Source organism: Medicago truncatula, chromosome 3 (genome assembly GCF_003473485.1).
Source record: "Medicago truncatula cultivar Jemalong A17 chromosome 3, MtrunA17r5.0-ANR, whole genome shotgun sequence".
In the NCBI taxonomy this organism is placed as follows: Eukaryota; Viridiplantae; Streptophyta; class Magnoliopsida; order Fabales; family Fabaceae; genus Medicago; species Medicago truncatula.
In genome coordinates, this window is record NC_053044.1 from 25,553,683 (window position 1) to 25,570,683 (window position 17,001).

At 32.3% G+C, this 17,001-nt stretch overlaps 1 protein-coding gene across 2 annotated transcripts; it reads right to left on the reverse strand.

The window, feature by feature from the left end:
- Positions 1-5,482: 5,482 nt before the first annotated feature.
- On the reverse strand, positions 5,483-9,886 carry LOC11419540 (zinc finger CCCH domain-containing protein 18). 2 transcript variants are annotated; one of them, XM_024778431.2, is made up of 7 exons: positions 9,540-9,886; positions 8,040-8,898; positions 7,782-7,934; positions 7,495-7,674; positions 7,050-7,297; positions 6,597-6,687; positions 5,483-6,343 (listed from the first exon to the last, which is right to left on the reverse strand). In XM_024778431.2, exons 2-7 carry the CDS (start codon positions 8,882-8,884, stop codon positions 6,274-6,276), a joined length of 1,587 nt encoding a protein of 528 aa, XP_024634199.1. In that variant the 5' UTR covers positions 8,885-8,898; positions 9,540-9,886; the 3' UTR covers positions 5,483-6,273. The 2 variants fall into 2 exon arrangements, with proteins under 2 accessions (XP_024634199.1, XP_003600264.2); XM_003600216.4 differs by having other exon boundaries at positions 5,483-6,346; positions 9,540-9,885.
- Between the last annotated feature and the right edge of the window lie 7,115 nt (positions 9,887-17,001).

A 17,001-nucleotide genomic window follows, 5' to 3' on the forward strand; every position in this document is an offset into this window, starting at 1 on the left:
TAACTTAGTTAAATAACAATAGCAGCATAATCAGATTATATCAACAGCTTAATACCAATTCATTTTCAACAACTTCCTGATCATTCAATAATAATTCAAGTAATGCAATCAATCAATAAATCACATTATAAACACTTAGCATTTCAATATAGCTTCACAATTCACAATCATTATCTTTAATAGGTCACACTATGTACCTAAAGTTCATTTCTAACCAATCCAAACAACTCAAGTCTCACAATGCACTAAAAACACTCAATTCTGGAAGTGCTCGCGAGGCGAGAGCATCTGCTCGCCGTGGCGAGTACAAGCCAACTTTCCAACTAAGGTTGTTCTAGGTTCAATCTCGTTCTAAATCATTCTCTAATCAATAGTAGGCACCTAAAGGTACTCAAAGACATCTAAGGTTCAACTCAAAAGGTCAAAACACAAAATCTAACATGCTCTCTGCCTTAGCTCGCTATGGCGAGTAAGGTTGCTCGCAATGGCGAGCAATACCAAAACACTCGCGAGGCGAAGGGGAAGGCTCGCGTGGCGAGCGATGAAGATCATCACTCGCGAGGCGAGGATCATAGCTCGCCGTGGCGAGCGATGAATCTAAGCTCGGACATGATGCACTTTCTACACGAAAATCATCATCTAACAAGGTTATAAGCCTAATTTCAATTCCAGAATTCATCTAAATCATTATCTAAGGTCTAAGGACAGTTTCTACATCTTTTTAACAAGTTTCCACCGTTTAATCATCAATTCTATCAATTTGACCTAATTTCTGATTCTTCTTAAACTCATCCTAATTCATGTTAAACTTAACCATTGATTGACATACTTAATAGAATTGCAAAGTTAGTCTCACCCTTACCTTATAATCAAGAAATCGCAGCCCCTCTAGGTCTCTCCCTCTTCTCTTGGCTTTTCTCCCTTTTCTCCAAAAGCAGTCGTACGCACGTTATGTTTTTCTAAACTAGGTCTCTCCTATTTATATAAATCTTTAACCTACTTATTTTTCTCTTAAATCCAAATATTAATATTCTATCCCAATATATATATATATATATATATAAAATGTTTCTATAACAATAATAAATAACAATTATATCTCTATAACATATATATATTTCCATAACAAATCATTTATATTTCCATAGCAAATGACATATATTTCTACAACAAATCATGTATATATTTTTATAACAAATGACATATATTTCTACAACAAATCATACATATTTCTATAACAGATTATATATATTTCTACAACAAATCATACATATTTCTATGATAAATAACATTTATTTCTATAACAAATCACATTTATTTCTAAATCAAATAACATATATATATTTCTAAATCAAATACCATTTATATTTCTAAACCAAATAACATATATTCATTTTCTATATCAAATAACATTTATATTTCTAAACCAAATGACATATATTATATTCCTAAATCAAATAACATATATATTATACTAATAAATATCAACATATAACATAACAAAATATCACTCATCAAAATAAATCATATAAATCACACAAATCATATAAGTATATTCTAAACTCATTAAAATAATCAAATAATTAGATAGGGCGTTACAAATACCATAAGATTTTATTCATGATTGTCATGTTCCTTGAAGCCTAGAATGTGATAATTTCTTGCAACTTTAAACCCTTGGCATTCTTTGGAATTAATCATGGTTTATTTTGGTCCTTTTGAATCTGGCTTTGAGTCTTGAACTTATGTTTTGCTCGGAGTGCAAAAATTTAAGCGTGGAGGAATTTGATAAGTGCATTTTGTCACATCACATCCCTTATAGATTTGAATTTTGAAGTTTCAAAAACTTTTTGTATCTAATACATACTTTTAGCATGTTTCTACTTTCTAGGTCTGATTAGAGCGTTAATGTAACTTTTTGATTAATTTTTAGATTTAATGTGTAATGACCCTTGTTAATCGTGTAGGCCATAATTTTGGACGCGGTTATCAGATTGAAGTGTGCAAATATGCGTTGTCAAGCTAAGGAACACAACAACAACTTTTATGTTGAACCCGAAGTCCAATTAATACGTCCTACTTATTAAAATTGCAAATGTCTGAATCATTGAAGGTGACTAAGGTTTTTGAGCCACTTAATCTTTCGTAATGGGCCGATTAGCCTTTTTAACCCAACACTTGTTCAAGCCCCATTCCCCCCCCCCCCCCCCGCTATATTAGGTTAAACTCTCGAGGCTATAAATAGGTCGTTCACAACCTAAAACAAGGATCTTCTAGCTGTTTTATACATTTTCAAATTTGCAAAACTCTTTGATGGAAGCTTAATTTTGTCGATAAATCCACCCATTATGTTTTATGTCGAGGTTCTAATTCAAATGTCAATTTCGTTTTATATGATTTAATATCTTTTCCTTTCGACTTTTGCAATGATCATTACAATTTATAATTTTTGTTATTGTTTGAACGCTTGTTTCGTTTCAAATTCATTCCTGTTAAATTGTAATTGTGGACCTGCTTAGGTTACTCGAATTGATTTAGGTGTATAATGCTTCATTATATAATGGTTTAGGTGTTTTATTATTTATTGTGCTTCATAATCGTTGAAGATGTTAGCAAATGAGATATCTTTTCCAACTCTATGTCTTCATCATCATTCAACTCACTAACTCATGCCTGAAGAGGTAAAATATTAACTGTCTCCCCAAATCTTTACTTGTTAACCATTGAGAACAGTTCATCTAGCTCCAAGACTAAAGTATTTGGCCTCCATGAAATTTGTCCTAGGGTTGTATCTTCTCTTGAATACATTTGACATCAAGGAATTATCCCTTATAATTATTTTCTAGTATTGTTTGCCTAGTAAACCATTGTTGAAATCAATGAATCATCTAAATCCCAACCCACATTTATTCTTTGTTTATCCTAGCTAACCTAATGAACTTTCTTATTTTTCTTAGAAGCTCCCCATTAGAGTTTGACCTATTGGGAAAAATCCAAGTCCCACATCGGATAGACAAGACTCTTGAGAAGAGTTTATAAAGAGGAGGCAATCCTCACCTTACAAGTCGGTTTTGTAAGGATGAGTTAGGCCCCCAATTTCAACACGACTAACATTGCCTCGATTTCTTTACATCATCCCTCACGGACACTGATGATGTAGTTAGGAATAACTTGGGTTACAAGTTTGATGTGTCTCATTATCGTCTATCGATAGATACTTCTCTTTCCACCCTATGTTTCCCATCGCTTAAAGCCCTCCATCTTCCCTTTAAAAAATTAGAGGTTGAAAATGTTTTTCATCCCTAGATGTATAAATTTTGATTTTATTAGTCCATAAAAATAAAAAAGAGACCAATTTATGATGAAGATATCTTTACATTATGTCCATATTTTTTTTAGTGATCTATTATGTCCATATTATTATGCTTAAGAAGTGTAAAAAATAAAAGTTAAAATCATGTTTAACAAGGATAAAAAATAAAACGAAAAAAAATTGTGATTAGGGTGAAGACATCCCATTTTTATTTTTAGGATCTAATAATAAAATTCGTTATATTTTTAAAAACAAAAAACATATTTAACTCTTTTCTTTAAAAGGGTATTTCAATATGCGAAAAGGTTACTTCAATGTCTAAGTATCAACAAGGACTAACAATGGTGATATTCAAAGATGACCTCCTAGTAAACAAGGACTTCTAAAAAGTCCATCAGAAGATTTAATTCAAGAAAATTAATCGAAACCACCAAAGAATGCTAAAGTTCCAAAGTTGAAGAGAGACAATTGTCAAAAACACATGGTGCATGTTTGACATTATGGTGGGTTTCTTAGAATAATCATGGTCAACCACTATTATACCAAACATGCATCTATTGATAATCATGTATGAGGTATTTTTTGTTCGTTTTTTTGTAGGTTTTTCTATTTGAGGTAATCTTATTTGAGATACTATTAAATACCAAATATATAATCTCCCTCAATCAAAATTTGAATCCTAATTCACCATGTTATGAAAGTCTAGCTCCTTATGCGAAATCTAACCAAATAGTACCATATATGAAGTATTAATTTCGCTGTTATACTAAAAATGTAAGCTAGGACCTAAATAATATGCTTGTCATAGCCCAAACAGGCTTGGAGACTTTTGAAAGGCTAAATTCAAATTCATGTTTAGGCTTCGGAATGAATCCTCTTATATGAAAACACGTTAATCTAAAATGCGATCTCTCACCATTTAAACTTATCATATCTAAATATTTTATGCATTTTTCTCTCATTTTAAATGGTGAAAAAAGATTACACTTTATTCTTTCGTATGAAAATTACACATGAGGGAAGTTACTCTCCTATCTCTCCCTTTCACCGTCTCTGACAGAGAGATTTGATGTAGAGGATGCATTATTCAATGCAGTCAAATTACAAGTACAATATATTAATCTAATAAAAGAAACTATAGTCTCTCCTCAATATAAAAAATTATGGCTAAAATGCACTTTTGACCCCCTATATTTGGCTCCATAGCAATTTTGGTCTTCTATTAAAAAAAATCACTTTCCAGCCCCCTAACTTCACCCCTTTTTGCAATTCATAAGCCCCCTATAATTTTGACCCGGTCAAAGGCCACTTGTTAATTAAATTTAAATGGAAAAAATGATAGGAATAATTAATAGCCTTAGGATTAAATTAGTGGTCAAGATTATTAACATTCTTGGTAAAATGAAGCGTTTTGAATAGTTACACCAAGTGCTCGACGAAATGTCGCAAAGAAAAGAATTTATCAATGAAGAAACATTTTCCATTTTACCATTGGTCTCATGAAACAAAGAATGAAGAATGAAGGAGGGTGTGAGAGAGTTGCTGATGTTGTTCTTCCGGAGAACGTAAGAGAAAATGAATGGAGGAGGGAAAATTAGCTAAGAGAGGGAGCATGTGAATACTTTTAATCTTGACCACTAATTTTTAATCATAAGGCTATTAATTATTTCTAATTTCTTTTTTTGTTATTTTAAATTACAAGTGGCCTTTGACCGGATCAAAATTAGGGGGGCTTATGAGTTGCAAAAGGGGGTGAAGTTAGGGGCTGAAAAGTGATTTTTTTTAATAGGAGGTCAAAATTGCTACAGAGTCAAACATAGGGGAACAAAAATGCATTTTAGCCAAAAATTATAGTCCATCCCAGAAGCTACCTATTAATTAATAGACTCTTTCATAATCATTTTACATTTTTAATATTTTTCTAAATTCAGAATACAATACTTTTAGAAGTCTCTATTTTCTTATATGAATGTCACTTTCCAGCAATCACACATATATTCATATAACAAGACCTCAAATTCTATATATAATAATTAATCTAAGATATTCTGTCTATAGAGAAAACGGTTCTGCCTTTTCAGATATCAATAAGACATTCCAATACAAGATATTTTTCTTATTTATTCTGCATAATAACCCCTAGCATCTTATAAAGATAGTGACATAGAATTAACCATCAAAAAACATTTAAATAATAAAAAACATACATAACTATCTAAGTATAGATTATTGTTATCTTACTGAAAAAATCAAAGAGTAATTGGTTACCCCTTTCACTCCATAGTCCATAGGCACAAATTGCCAAAATATCCTAAAATATCTAATGAAATCTATAGTAGATAGAAATAATAACATACCACCTAGTTCCTTTCATCCAAAGATGAAACTTGTAATGCAAGCTACTACTAAAAATTGCATAATCTCCTAGAAACCAAACCTTTTGCTTTTGTAACTAAAAACTATAACATGTAAGAAGATCTTACATCAATAAGTTGTTAATTCCAACGATTCAGTTGCGCGAAAAAACCGTTCTTTGAGTAAACTGAATAGCTTGTTGAGAAAAGAGGTCAGCTGTTATGTCTGAAACTGAGTCAGCTATATGGGACTGTTTGTTTAAGATTTTTTAAAAAATCGTTTCAGTATTTAGTTATGTTTGTGTGTAAGCTTTCTTTAAAAATGATTCTTATCATGAAAAATGAAAAGTTATTTGGATTAGCTTTTGAGGAAAGTAATTTTTTAACCGAAGAAAGAAATACGATTTTTTTTATATATAATTTTAAACAAACACAAATTTGTATACTTTTCTTAAAAATCTATGAAAAATAATATCTAAATTATATATATTAAAATGATTTTTTAAAAAAAAGCCTACACATGAGCATAACTAAAACATCATAAATGATTTTTTTAAGAATCTTAAACAAACAGACCGTAGATGTCTATTGCTGGTGTTTCTGAAACTACATCATTGCTGAAATTCCGGTGTCTATTCGAAACGAAAACGGGCTGTCCGGGAGATTCAGTCCTTCACTGCTGCAGAAAATAAGTTAAAATAAAATAAGTAGATGTGAAAAATTAAGAAATTTCATTTTTCTAATGCGAGAAAAGCGACCACTGCGGTCCAATGCATGGTCTGAGGAGGGTGGATGTGGATCTATGCAGTCTTATCCCCTCAAGCGGAGAGGTTGTGAATCAAATGTCAGATATGTAATCTATACATTGAAGATTGGTTGGTAAGAGATTAATGTGAATCAAGAGAAAGTTATTAGGAATGGATTCAAACCTGTCCTTATCGGAGTTATTGGCATCTGTGTACTCGGCTTGCTCGTTTTGTAGATAACTAAAAGATTCAGTAGCCTGGACATTGAAATGATCTGTAGGAAAAATCATCTTGATCAGTACAAAGAAACACAGACTTAGACATTGTTTGGATAAATAACTTAATTAAGCTCTTATAGCATACATGTGTATCATGTAAGTTCTTATGTTTGAGCTATTTCCATAACAAAAGAGGCAAAAAGATAAACTGTTTTCATATAAGTTATAAGCTGTTTCCATAAGCTATACTGAAGAGATTATGCAAATGAGCTGAAAAAAGTTTATGGACACGTCATAAACTATTTCCGTTAGTTCTACTAAATAGTCGCGTATGCCAATAGGTAATTCAAATAAATCGTTCCAAACATTGCCGGAGAAAATGTAATATGATTCTAGTTATGCAATACACAATACATACCGTCTGAAACTCTTGATGCATTCATGTTGATGCCAAAATGGGGTGGACTAGACAAAGATTTTTGGGCTATTTGCAACAGTGCAAGACGCCTTCTCTGCAATTCAAAGATTCGGTCTTGTTCTTCGAGGAGAAGCCTTGTCAGATACCGCGGATTGCCACAGCTTCTTGGACTTGAAGCGATTTCAGCGTCGATGTCTGCATAGCGCGGTGAATAACAGACATGATGCTCAACTCTATATGGATACTTCCTGCATCCAAATTGAAATGCACTTGAAATTCATTAAAACAGCATTAATAGTGAATGCGACTTAGTAGGCTCCATGCCACACAAACACGCATACGAAGTATTAGATAAAATAAAACGTGAATTCGTCCATTCAACATTAACGCTGCTTTATACACAGATTCACACAAACATGCTATTGAATGAGAATAAATGAATCACCTGTCAATAAGTTTTGGCTTCTCCTTGTATGGTTTCACAAGAACCCGAGATCCTCGAACATAATGAGGATTTCCCTTATCCAAAATCATTTTAACAGTTTCTGGTTCAACAAATGTCACAAATCCAAACATCCTTCTCTGCTGGCATGGAATCCTTACATCTTCAACAGATCCAAAAGTACTACAAAAGGTAAACATGTTCAAGCATTTCAAATTTTCTAACATAAAACTGATAATAAGCGCGATAAATGCTACATGCTACGTTACAGCCAAAATACAACAATTTACCCAAAGTAGTTTGATACATCCTCCTCTGAGAAAGTGCTATCAGCTGGAAATGTCAAGTAAATTTGTTGTGATGCACTGATATTTTGACAATCTGCCTTTCCCATGAATTTCGGCGCATCTTCCGCCAAAACCACCGCATGCTGCCCATGAGGCCTATCAGTCACATCATAACAAAAATCAGATTAAAGTAACAAAAAAAACTCAAATCAATTTATTACGTAACAATGCATATTGAAACTTCTAAATCTAAATCTTCACCTGTCAATTAGCCGAATACTATTTCGCAATCGGATAAGAAGCTTGGTCAAATTGTAGCCGGACTTGCCATGTCGTTGGCTCTCAGCTAGGTAACCTTCTGCTTGTAACACCTTTTTATACTTATCATAGTATGCCATTGGAAGTGAAGCAATTGATATAGGATTTCCTCTTTGTTTTAAGAGATCGACGATTTCCGACTCTAGTTGCGCCAGTGATCCTGGCGAAATCGCTTGTTCGTCGTTAGCAGCAGCGTCGTTTCCATACATATGAGAGACTATGTCAGAAACAGCTTGTCCATGATGATAGAACCTACAACTATTTCCATGCCTGCAATATCCTTTGCTGAAATAGTGACATGTTTTGAATGGAAATTCAGTCATGTTTGAAAACCTTTTACTGATTTTTCCATTCAAATTAGCTACGGCTGAAGCATATTCTAAGTAGTAATTATAGCAATCATAGTTATCAGTAGTAGAATTTACACTATCTACGTGATGATGATTCTCTGAACCGAACAATGCAGTATGGGTTTGATGTTCAGTGGTGCCTATTGTCATAAATTCTGGACTAGTATTACCATGATTGTAATAGGGAGAGTGAACCTGAAAACTTGCCGGTGAAGAATTTCCGGACGAGATTACCGATCTGGTAGCCATCTTTTGAAGCTCAGTTCTGGCCTTAAGGGCAACTTCACGGATCAAATTATCCGGAAATGAAGCTAATTTAGCAATCTCTTGCTCGCCGTTATCTTGCATAAGGAGATATCCAATGATCTTCGTAGCATGTTCTGGCTCAAATCTTTGAATTTTATCTAAAACAATCCTTGTACATTCAGAAATATCCATACTTTTTCTTGTTACTGCACATGGTCCCAAAAACAAACACAAGTGAGACAGATGAGAAAATAATCTTAGAGAAATTACACAACAACGTGTCTGGATTGACAGCGAGTTTGACAGAATCACCATATGCCACTGTGGTTTTGACAAAAATTACACTTCGAAGCTTCAACAAAATCACGGTGTCACAGTGATTTAGTCAAACTCACGGTGAATCCAAACACCAAATATAAAAATTGACCAAAAAATACAAACAACTAGAAAAAGATTTTCAATTCAACAAACCGTGTAAAACAAAAAGTTATGATCTTCAACCAAAATAAACCCTAGTCTATGAACCTAGTATATAGGCAAGTGACAACATAACAAGACACAGAAACATCCTTTTATAGAGAAAAACATTCTACACACTACCACTAGGTTTTTCTCAAAATGGAAGTATTTTTAATGCAAAATAGAAATTGGGTATACTTGAAATAAAATCAAATACAAGAAAACCAAGCCATTTTTCCAATTAAAATCCATTACTACCATTTCAAATTTTGATCTCAAAATAGAAAAAAATGTTATAAAAATTCAACAATCTAAACAACACATACTCAAAACATAAAAATAAATAAAAAAATAAAACATTTTTTTTTGCAAGGTTCATAGTTCATACCTATCAAACAGAAGAAGAGAAACAGTATGCAAGTGCTTCAAGCACAAAACATTTCAACACTCAAAGACACATCATCATTGTTCAATATAAAAAATGTAAAGAGATGAATTAATGTTTATGAAAGAGTGAGAATTTATTAATAAGAGAGATACAATGCAATCTATGTCACTATTTAAGTGCAATCTAAGCATTAACACACTCAGTTTATCTCTGACTCTTTCTCACTCTGTGCTGTGCTGTCTTATCTATATTTGGTTTCCTTAAAATCTGTTTTCAAAAATCACTTCCACCTGTTCAAATATCACATATTTTAGGCAATATTTTTTGCTTCATCGTTGAGGACCATTACTCATTCTTTCTACTGTGTCAGTCACCAATGACACCCTTTAATTATTATTATTATTTATTTATTTATAAAAATGTCTCTTTTGGCAAATTTAATATACTATTTATTTTTTATTTTTTTTAAATAAACTAATAAGGCACTAACCACTGAATGATTCATTGTTTACCATAATTGTCTCAATTTTTAGTTGGTTACAACCACAAATAAAAAACTAGTTGTGTATAAACACATAAAATTAAACATTATTTAATTAGTGAAATAAATAAATATCATTTGAATATTTTTTATTTCTACCTTTTTACCTTTTGTCCGTTTCTAAATATTGTATCTAAGGTACCGTTTGGCCAGGTTTTTTTCGGTCTAAAAGCTACTTTAAAACAAAGTTAAAATAAAGCTCTTTAAGAAAAAGGCTAAAGCTGTTTGGTTTCTTTATTTTTTTTTAGTTCTAAAGTTATTTTTGAGTTAAAAGCTGTTTAGCAAAAATATTGTACAAAACTTTGAATTTATTATTTTTTGGTGGTGTCTGGGGTTCGAACCCGGGACCTTGCATATATTTATGCATTGTCTATATATAAAAAAACTTTGAATTCATTATGAATTAACATAATAAATAAAAAAATGTCTAAAATATTTTTTGAAGGGAAAAAATGTTTAAAATATAAAAGATATATTTTTACCAATACATTTACTCAATGACGTTTATTTTGTGTAACATGAATACAAATTTGTACAATATCTTTTCCAATTATACTCTATAACAAATTTTGTTATAAGAATACCATATTTTTAGTGTTGGTTAAAAAGATAAGAATTTATATTATATAATATTATATTTGTTACGTGTCATTGAAAATGATATGTTTAGTTTTTTTAATAAGAAAAAAATATGCATAGTTTGTTACAATACAAATGTGTAAATTATATATAAGTATAATTTTTTTAGGCAACTACACTTGTACTTTTAATTAAAATCAAAATTTTATAAAAATAATTATACGCATTACACAACACTAACAAAAATTATACGCATTAGCATAACAAAAAAAAAAACAGAAAGAGGAACATAAAGTATTACTCTAAACGCTAACGTGTGTGTGTATTTCCGTGGTTGAAGAAAGGGAATAAAAATATCCGGTTTCATTCATTGACAGCGTGAATACAAATATTTGCGAGGTTGTGATGATCAAAAGATATTGAAATTAATATATAAGTGATAAAAAGATAATAAAAATCCTTAAAAAAATAGATAATAAACTTAAATGGAACCTCATTAAAAAATTAAATGGACCGGTTAAAAAAATAAAATAAAATAAAATGGAAGAAAAAAGCATATTGAAAAAATAAAACAAAAGGTTGCCGGCGGGAGTTGAAGAGAGGTGCTTGTGAAATAAATTGGGGAGAAATAGTTTTTTGAAGTAGCATTCAACAACTTTTGGTTAAAGCTCATTCCATTCAATTTTATGCATTCTAAAAAAAGTACTTTTTCTTGAAGGTATTTTATTGATATTGTATTTGGCCTAACTTCTCCTTAAAAACGTAGAAAAGCTGAAAAAAAGTCAGGCCAAACAGTACCTTAAATCTTGTAATCATACATGACTTTTTTCTAATTAACTAATTTTCTTCCCAAAGGGGGCAATGAGCAATGAAGAGAATCACATAAAATCAATAATATAGTGACAGAAAGAAACACATCCAAAATAATTAGCATGTAGGCAAGTGTTATTACACCATCAATTCAATTTTTTCGAATAAAATAATGAAAAATAAAATAAAATTTATGCAATTACTTAAAGAAAAATAGGTACTTTTTTTTGTTGTTGCAAGGTTAAATCAAAAGACAAACCGTAAAATAGAAATCAAAAAGACTACAATATATTTTTTTTTAAAAAAGTTCATGTTGCATCTGCTCTAAGGATGTCCTTAAACATCAGAAGATCGAAGAAGCATGAATCAAGAAAATACATAAATAAAATCAAATATCCAGCACAATGAACATCATTAGAGTTTTGAATGAGACCATCAAAATCAATTTGAGAAGGATTGTCAAGAGTAACTTCTGCAAATATCAATGATTAGCTCAGAGAGATTCAAATATTCCAAACATATACATAAAATAATTTAAATCAAGAGGGCATTCAAACGATAAATTCGACACCAAATTTGGTATCAGTTTTTTATATGGATAGATAAATGTTTTTTTTGTTTATTTTTTATTTTTATAAAAAGTTATTTAATTAGATAATGAATATAAAAGTATAAATAAAATAATGATACGGATACGGTAGAATTTAAAAGGGATACATCAAAATTAGAAATATCTAAATATTATAATAATGTCGTTGCACCAAAAAGTTAATGATATTGTAAATAATTTTTTGGGCATATTCCAAATAAATATGATATTATTTTTTGGAATAAATAATAAAAACAATTCGGAAAACCCAATGTGGTAAACCAACCATAGACTTGATCAAAAGCAGGGGTCGGCAACATGTGTATAGCACGAATGTAGATTTTTGTGAGAAAATACATTAAATAGGGAAATGGGGTGTGGCTGAATATGCACCGTTGGATTGGATTCTTGAGATTCTAAGATTTCAATCCTTATTGGATAAATTTGAGAAAGAGAGGTCAAGCTCGTTTTTTATAAATATTTATACAAAAATATATAAAATCATGACCATTATAATGTCGAAGTCATTATGATTAAGCAAAACATTGAAGATTACAAAAAGTATATGAATGTATATTGATGCACGGTTTCGGTTCTGCCAAGTGTACCAAATCGTTTACCAAATAATAAAGTGATAAGTAGAGTATCGTATCCACATAAATTGTCGTTTCGTCCAAACAATTCACATTACTTATTTTTGTAAGTTGACAGTATAAAAGTTAGGTTGCAATTTTTATCTGTTTGCAGCAAATTTATCTATTTTAGTTGCAGAAAAATAAACAGCGGTTAGAATTTTTCGAATCCCGTGTATATATATATATATATATATATATATATATATATATATATATATATATATATATTGTTGGATAATAAGTAATAGTAATGTTGTAACACCCCAAATTCGTAGATGAATTTTATTTATATTATGCTAAATTGTTACTATTTGTGTGCAATGATGTAGTGTGATAATTTTCAACAAGTGAAGAAGATAAAGGATGATTTAATGAAAATGAGAACTTCTCGATATCAAATCAACAAGAGGCGACGGTGGAGGAAATGAGGGTGGTAAATTTACAAGGTGAGAGATGGGGCTTTATGTGGAGGCGTCGACTATTTGGGTGGGAAGAAACCCTTCTTGCGAGCTTATTGTGTGAGATGGATGGTTTCTTGGGCTCAAATGAAGAGGATAGGTGGAGGTGGAAGTTGGGGGAGGAGGAGGTTTACACGGTTAAATCAATGTATGTGAAGTTGGAAGGAAGGTAGGTGGAGGATGGAGTTCACTCGGAGGGAGAGAAGCGTGTTTTTCGACACATTTGGAAGGATGGAGTTCCATCTAAGGTGACCGCTTTTGTGTGGAAGGCATTTTTAGACCGCATTCCAACTAGATTGAATTTGGAGATTAGACAATGTTTGCCCCCGGATATTGGTTCGAATTGTGTCTGGTGTGTGTCGTCGAACGAATTCACTTCCCATATTTTTCTTCATTGTGAGATGGCTAGGCGAATTTGGATGAAGCTTATGTCGTGGCTAGACTTGAATTTCATTATGCCCCCAAACTTGTTTATTCATTGGGAGTGTTGAAGTAGTGGTGTTATGCACAAGAAAATCCGGAAGGGGTTGAGAATGATTTGGCAAGCGGCAATTTGGAGTATTTGAAAAGCTCGGAATGATTGTATTTTTAATGGTGTGGTGACTAATTGGGATGAGGTCGTCGACGATGTAAAGGTGCTGTCATGGAGATGGTTGTTGGGCAAATTCAATGTTCTGGCTTGTTTATATTACGAGTGGGAATGGAGCCCTCGCGATTGTTTGATGAGATGACAGTTGGTTGTTAGGTGGGGCGCTGTCTAGTTTTTGGTTTGCTGGTTTTTCTGCTGCTGTCAATAGCCGTTCTGGTGTTGGGTTTTGCCTGCTGTCTTGCCCTCGAAACAGCCAGTATGTGGCTTGCTTGGTTTTTTCCTAAGTCTGTTTGTGTTGTGGAGTTGGTGCAGTTTCAGCCGGAAGGGGTTTTGGCTTATGCTAGCAGCTGTGGTGCCTATGCAGGCCTGCTATCTTTTGGTTTTTTTCTGGTTTTTTCATTAGTGCAGCTCACTTTATCTGATTGTGAGGCAGGGGTATCCTTTTGTAGGTGCTCCTCTAGGTGTGCTTTAGTTTGTATACCTCGGCCTCATGATTTTTAGGGGTTGTAATTGTCCCTTTGCGGGTTTTTGGTGCTTTCTTTGGTTCCTTTTCCGCGAGTGTTGGTGTTTCTTTCACCCTCTCGACGAAGAATAAACTTTGCTGTTTCAAAAAAAAATAAAAAATGAAAAGGAGAACTTTTAATGTCACGCATCTTCTTCTTTTTTAATGACAAATATATATTATATAAATAAAAAAAAGAAATCTGCTATAAAGAGTACAAACATATATATAAAAGTTAGTGTACAAGAAGTACTCAAGTTAAGCGATAATAAAATCAAAGACTCCTTCCGACAGAAAAATAAGAGCAAAATATTTTTCTGTGTTGCATAATTTGTGCTATCGACTTTTAATCAATTTACAAGTTTATTGAGTAGTGGATGCATACAAATGGAGCGTTTCGGTGTTATTTGATTTTCATGTGTTTGAGTCTTGTGGAAAGGTTGCAACGAAAACAATTTCAATAACTTAGATAGGTAGCATGATGAAAGGGTTTGATTATCCGTTGTAAAAATAACAACCAAAACTACAGAAGTAGAAGAAACATGCACAACACTCAGAGCCTATCTTGTCCAAGCAAAGCTCTCATAACATATTAATGTCTTATTACAATCATTCAAAGAAAAGATCTCACAACATATTATACATCATAAACAACTCAATTTTCTTGAATCAATGGACAAAGATGGTAGAGATAACAATGAAAAACAACACATTTATTTTTTACTGAGGAAATGTGCCAAAACAAGACTAGAAAAGAAAGAAGCAACGCTGATAGAAAAGTCCACTTGAAAAATGTGAATCTCAAATTCACTGATGGCAATCACCTGCAGTTCATGACAATGACAAGACAATTTAATATAATGATTGTAAGAACCTTGTTAAAAAATGAGTGATTTCATATGTAAGCTTAAATTTAATAAATATAATATTGCAAAAAATCGAGAAATTATTTTTATTTTTTCTGCTAATAGTCAAGAAATTATTTTAAATATTATAGAATGCTTGTATTTTGATAACTAAACAATAAATATTACCGCAATTTTTTGTTTTTCCTTCAAATTGTAGGCAAGCGACAGCGTACCTTTTATTTCAAAATTTCTACAGAGGGCACTTGGTTGAAGATCCAACGTTCTTTTCCTTCATCAGGAGCAATGCTCTGTCTAAGTTCTTCACTCATATAATGAAGACGGAGAACTTGAAGCTCGTGTAAGTGTTGAATGCCAGTTGGTAACGTCATCAGTTGGGGAATGTACCATAAAGTGAGCTTTTTCAGAGAACCCAATGCACCTTCGTCAATAAGGATGTGACTCAATTCATGGAAATCAGCAAGATATAGTTTCTTCAAATTCATAAACAACCCTTCTTGAAAATGTAAACTTTCGAAATTGTCTTCATAACGGTGACCACCACCAGCAAAAGTGAGGGACAACAAATTTGGCATACTTTGGAGTAATTTCATTGCATCATTCTCTGGCTTCGGAAGATTCACTTTCAGCTTAACAAGATTCTGGAGTTTTGAAATCCACTCAGGCAACTTCGGAAGCTTAGGTGGGGGTGAATTCAAATCCAGATCAATGAATGTGTAAGGCACGACTCCAATAATATATAGTTTCTCCAATTTTTGCATCTGATTGATTGAGGAAGATAGAGCACTCATATATTTACTCCTAACACCGTACAAGACCAACTCCCTTAGCTGATTTAGCTTTCCTAGCTCTTCAATTAGCTCTACAACTCTACTGTCATTTTCATCTTCTCCTTCATCTAAATAAACATCACTTAGAGTTTTGTAGGGATGTCATGCCTCCAATACCATCTTTCAATTGAATCAAAGACATTTGGTTGCCTAAAAAATGGCGTAACTTTCTAAGCTTGCAAATCTCCTTTAACATATTACGCAATGCGAACAGTGCAACTCTTAAATCCAAAGTCTCTAGGTTCACGAGCATGCCAATGGATTTTGGAAGTCCAGTTGAATATCTTCCTCCAATCATCCAGAACTCAATATTTCAAATGGTTCAAATTTCCCAAATCATTAGGAATTTCTATTAATTCCTTATGCATCAAAGCAAGCACCTTCAACCGCCTATATTTTGTAGGGATCGTCCTTACAAAGGATTTTAGTGATGTTTTATGTCTCAGAACAAGCAGTGATCGAACATGTGAGTTTTCAATACTTTTCATTAACTTATCAGAACTAGTTGCTATTGATAGGCGTCAAATCATTCCAGTTAATGACAGTTGTTTGCTCGTAATATTCTTGCAAAAACTTAAATCCTCATATTTTCTAAGGATCATTTCATGCACTAGATCGTGAACACGACAACTTTTTACTCTTCCATCAATACTGACTGAATCTACTTGCACCAAACTTCTATGGATTAACTCTTTTAAATATCCTTCTGCAACCTCTTCCATTGTCCTTCCCCCGTATTCTTTCACAAACCCCTCAGCAATCCATTGACGAGTCAATGTATCTGAATAAACTTCGTAGTCTTCGAGATATAATCCAAAATACAAGAAACATGACTTGAGGTAGTAAAGGCAAATCATGGTAACTAAATCCTAAAATTTTTCTTATTATGGAATATTCCTCTAACTCTGCATTTATATTTTCACTAAACTTAGACCATTCAATTGGATTTCTATCTTTGCGAGATAAAATATTACCTATGACTACAATTGCGAGAGGTAATCCTTTGCATTTTTCAATAATTTCGGAAGATATATAAAAAAGATTTTTTGGACAAAATCCGTCC

Coding starts and splice junctions, on each gene's coding strand:
- LOC11419540 (XM_003600216.4), bottom strand. CDS start 8,884: ATGGATATTTCTGAATGTACAAGGATTGTTTTAGATAAAATTCAAAGA. Junction 7,675..7,781: donor GATGTATCAAACTACTTTGG/GTAAATTGTTGT, acceptor TACCTTTTGTAG/TACTTTTGGATCTGTTGAAG. Junction 6,347..6,596: donor AATAACTCCGATAAGGACAG/GTTTGAATCCAT, acceptor TATTTTCTGCAG/CAGTGAAGGACTGAATCTCC.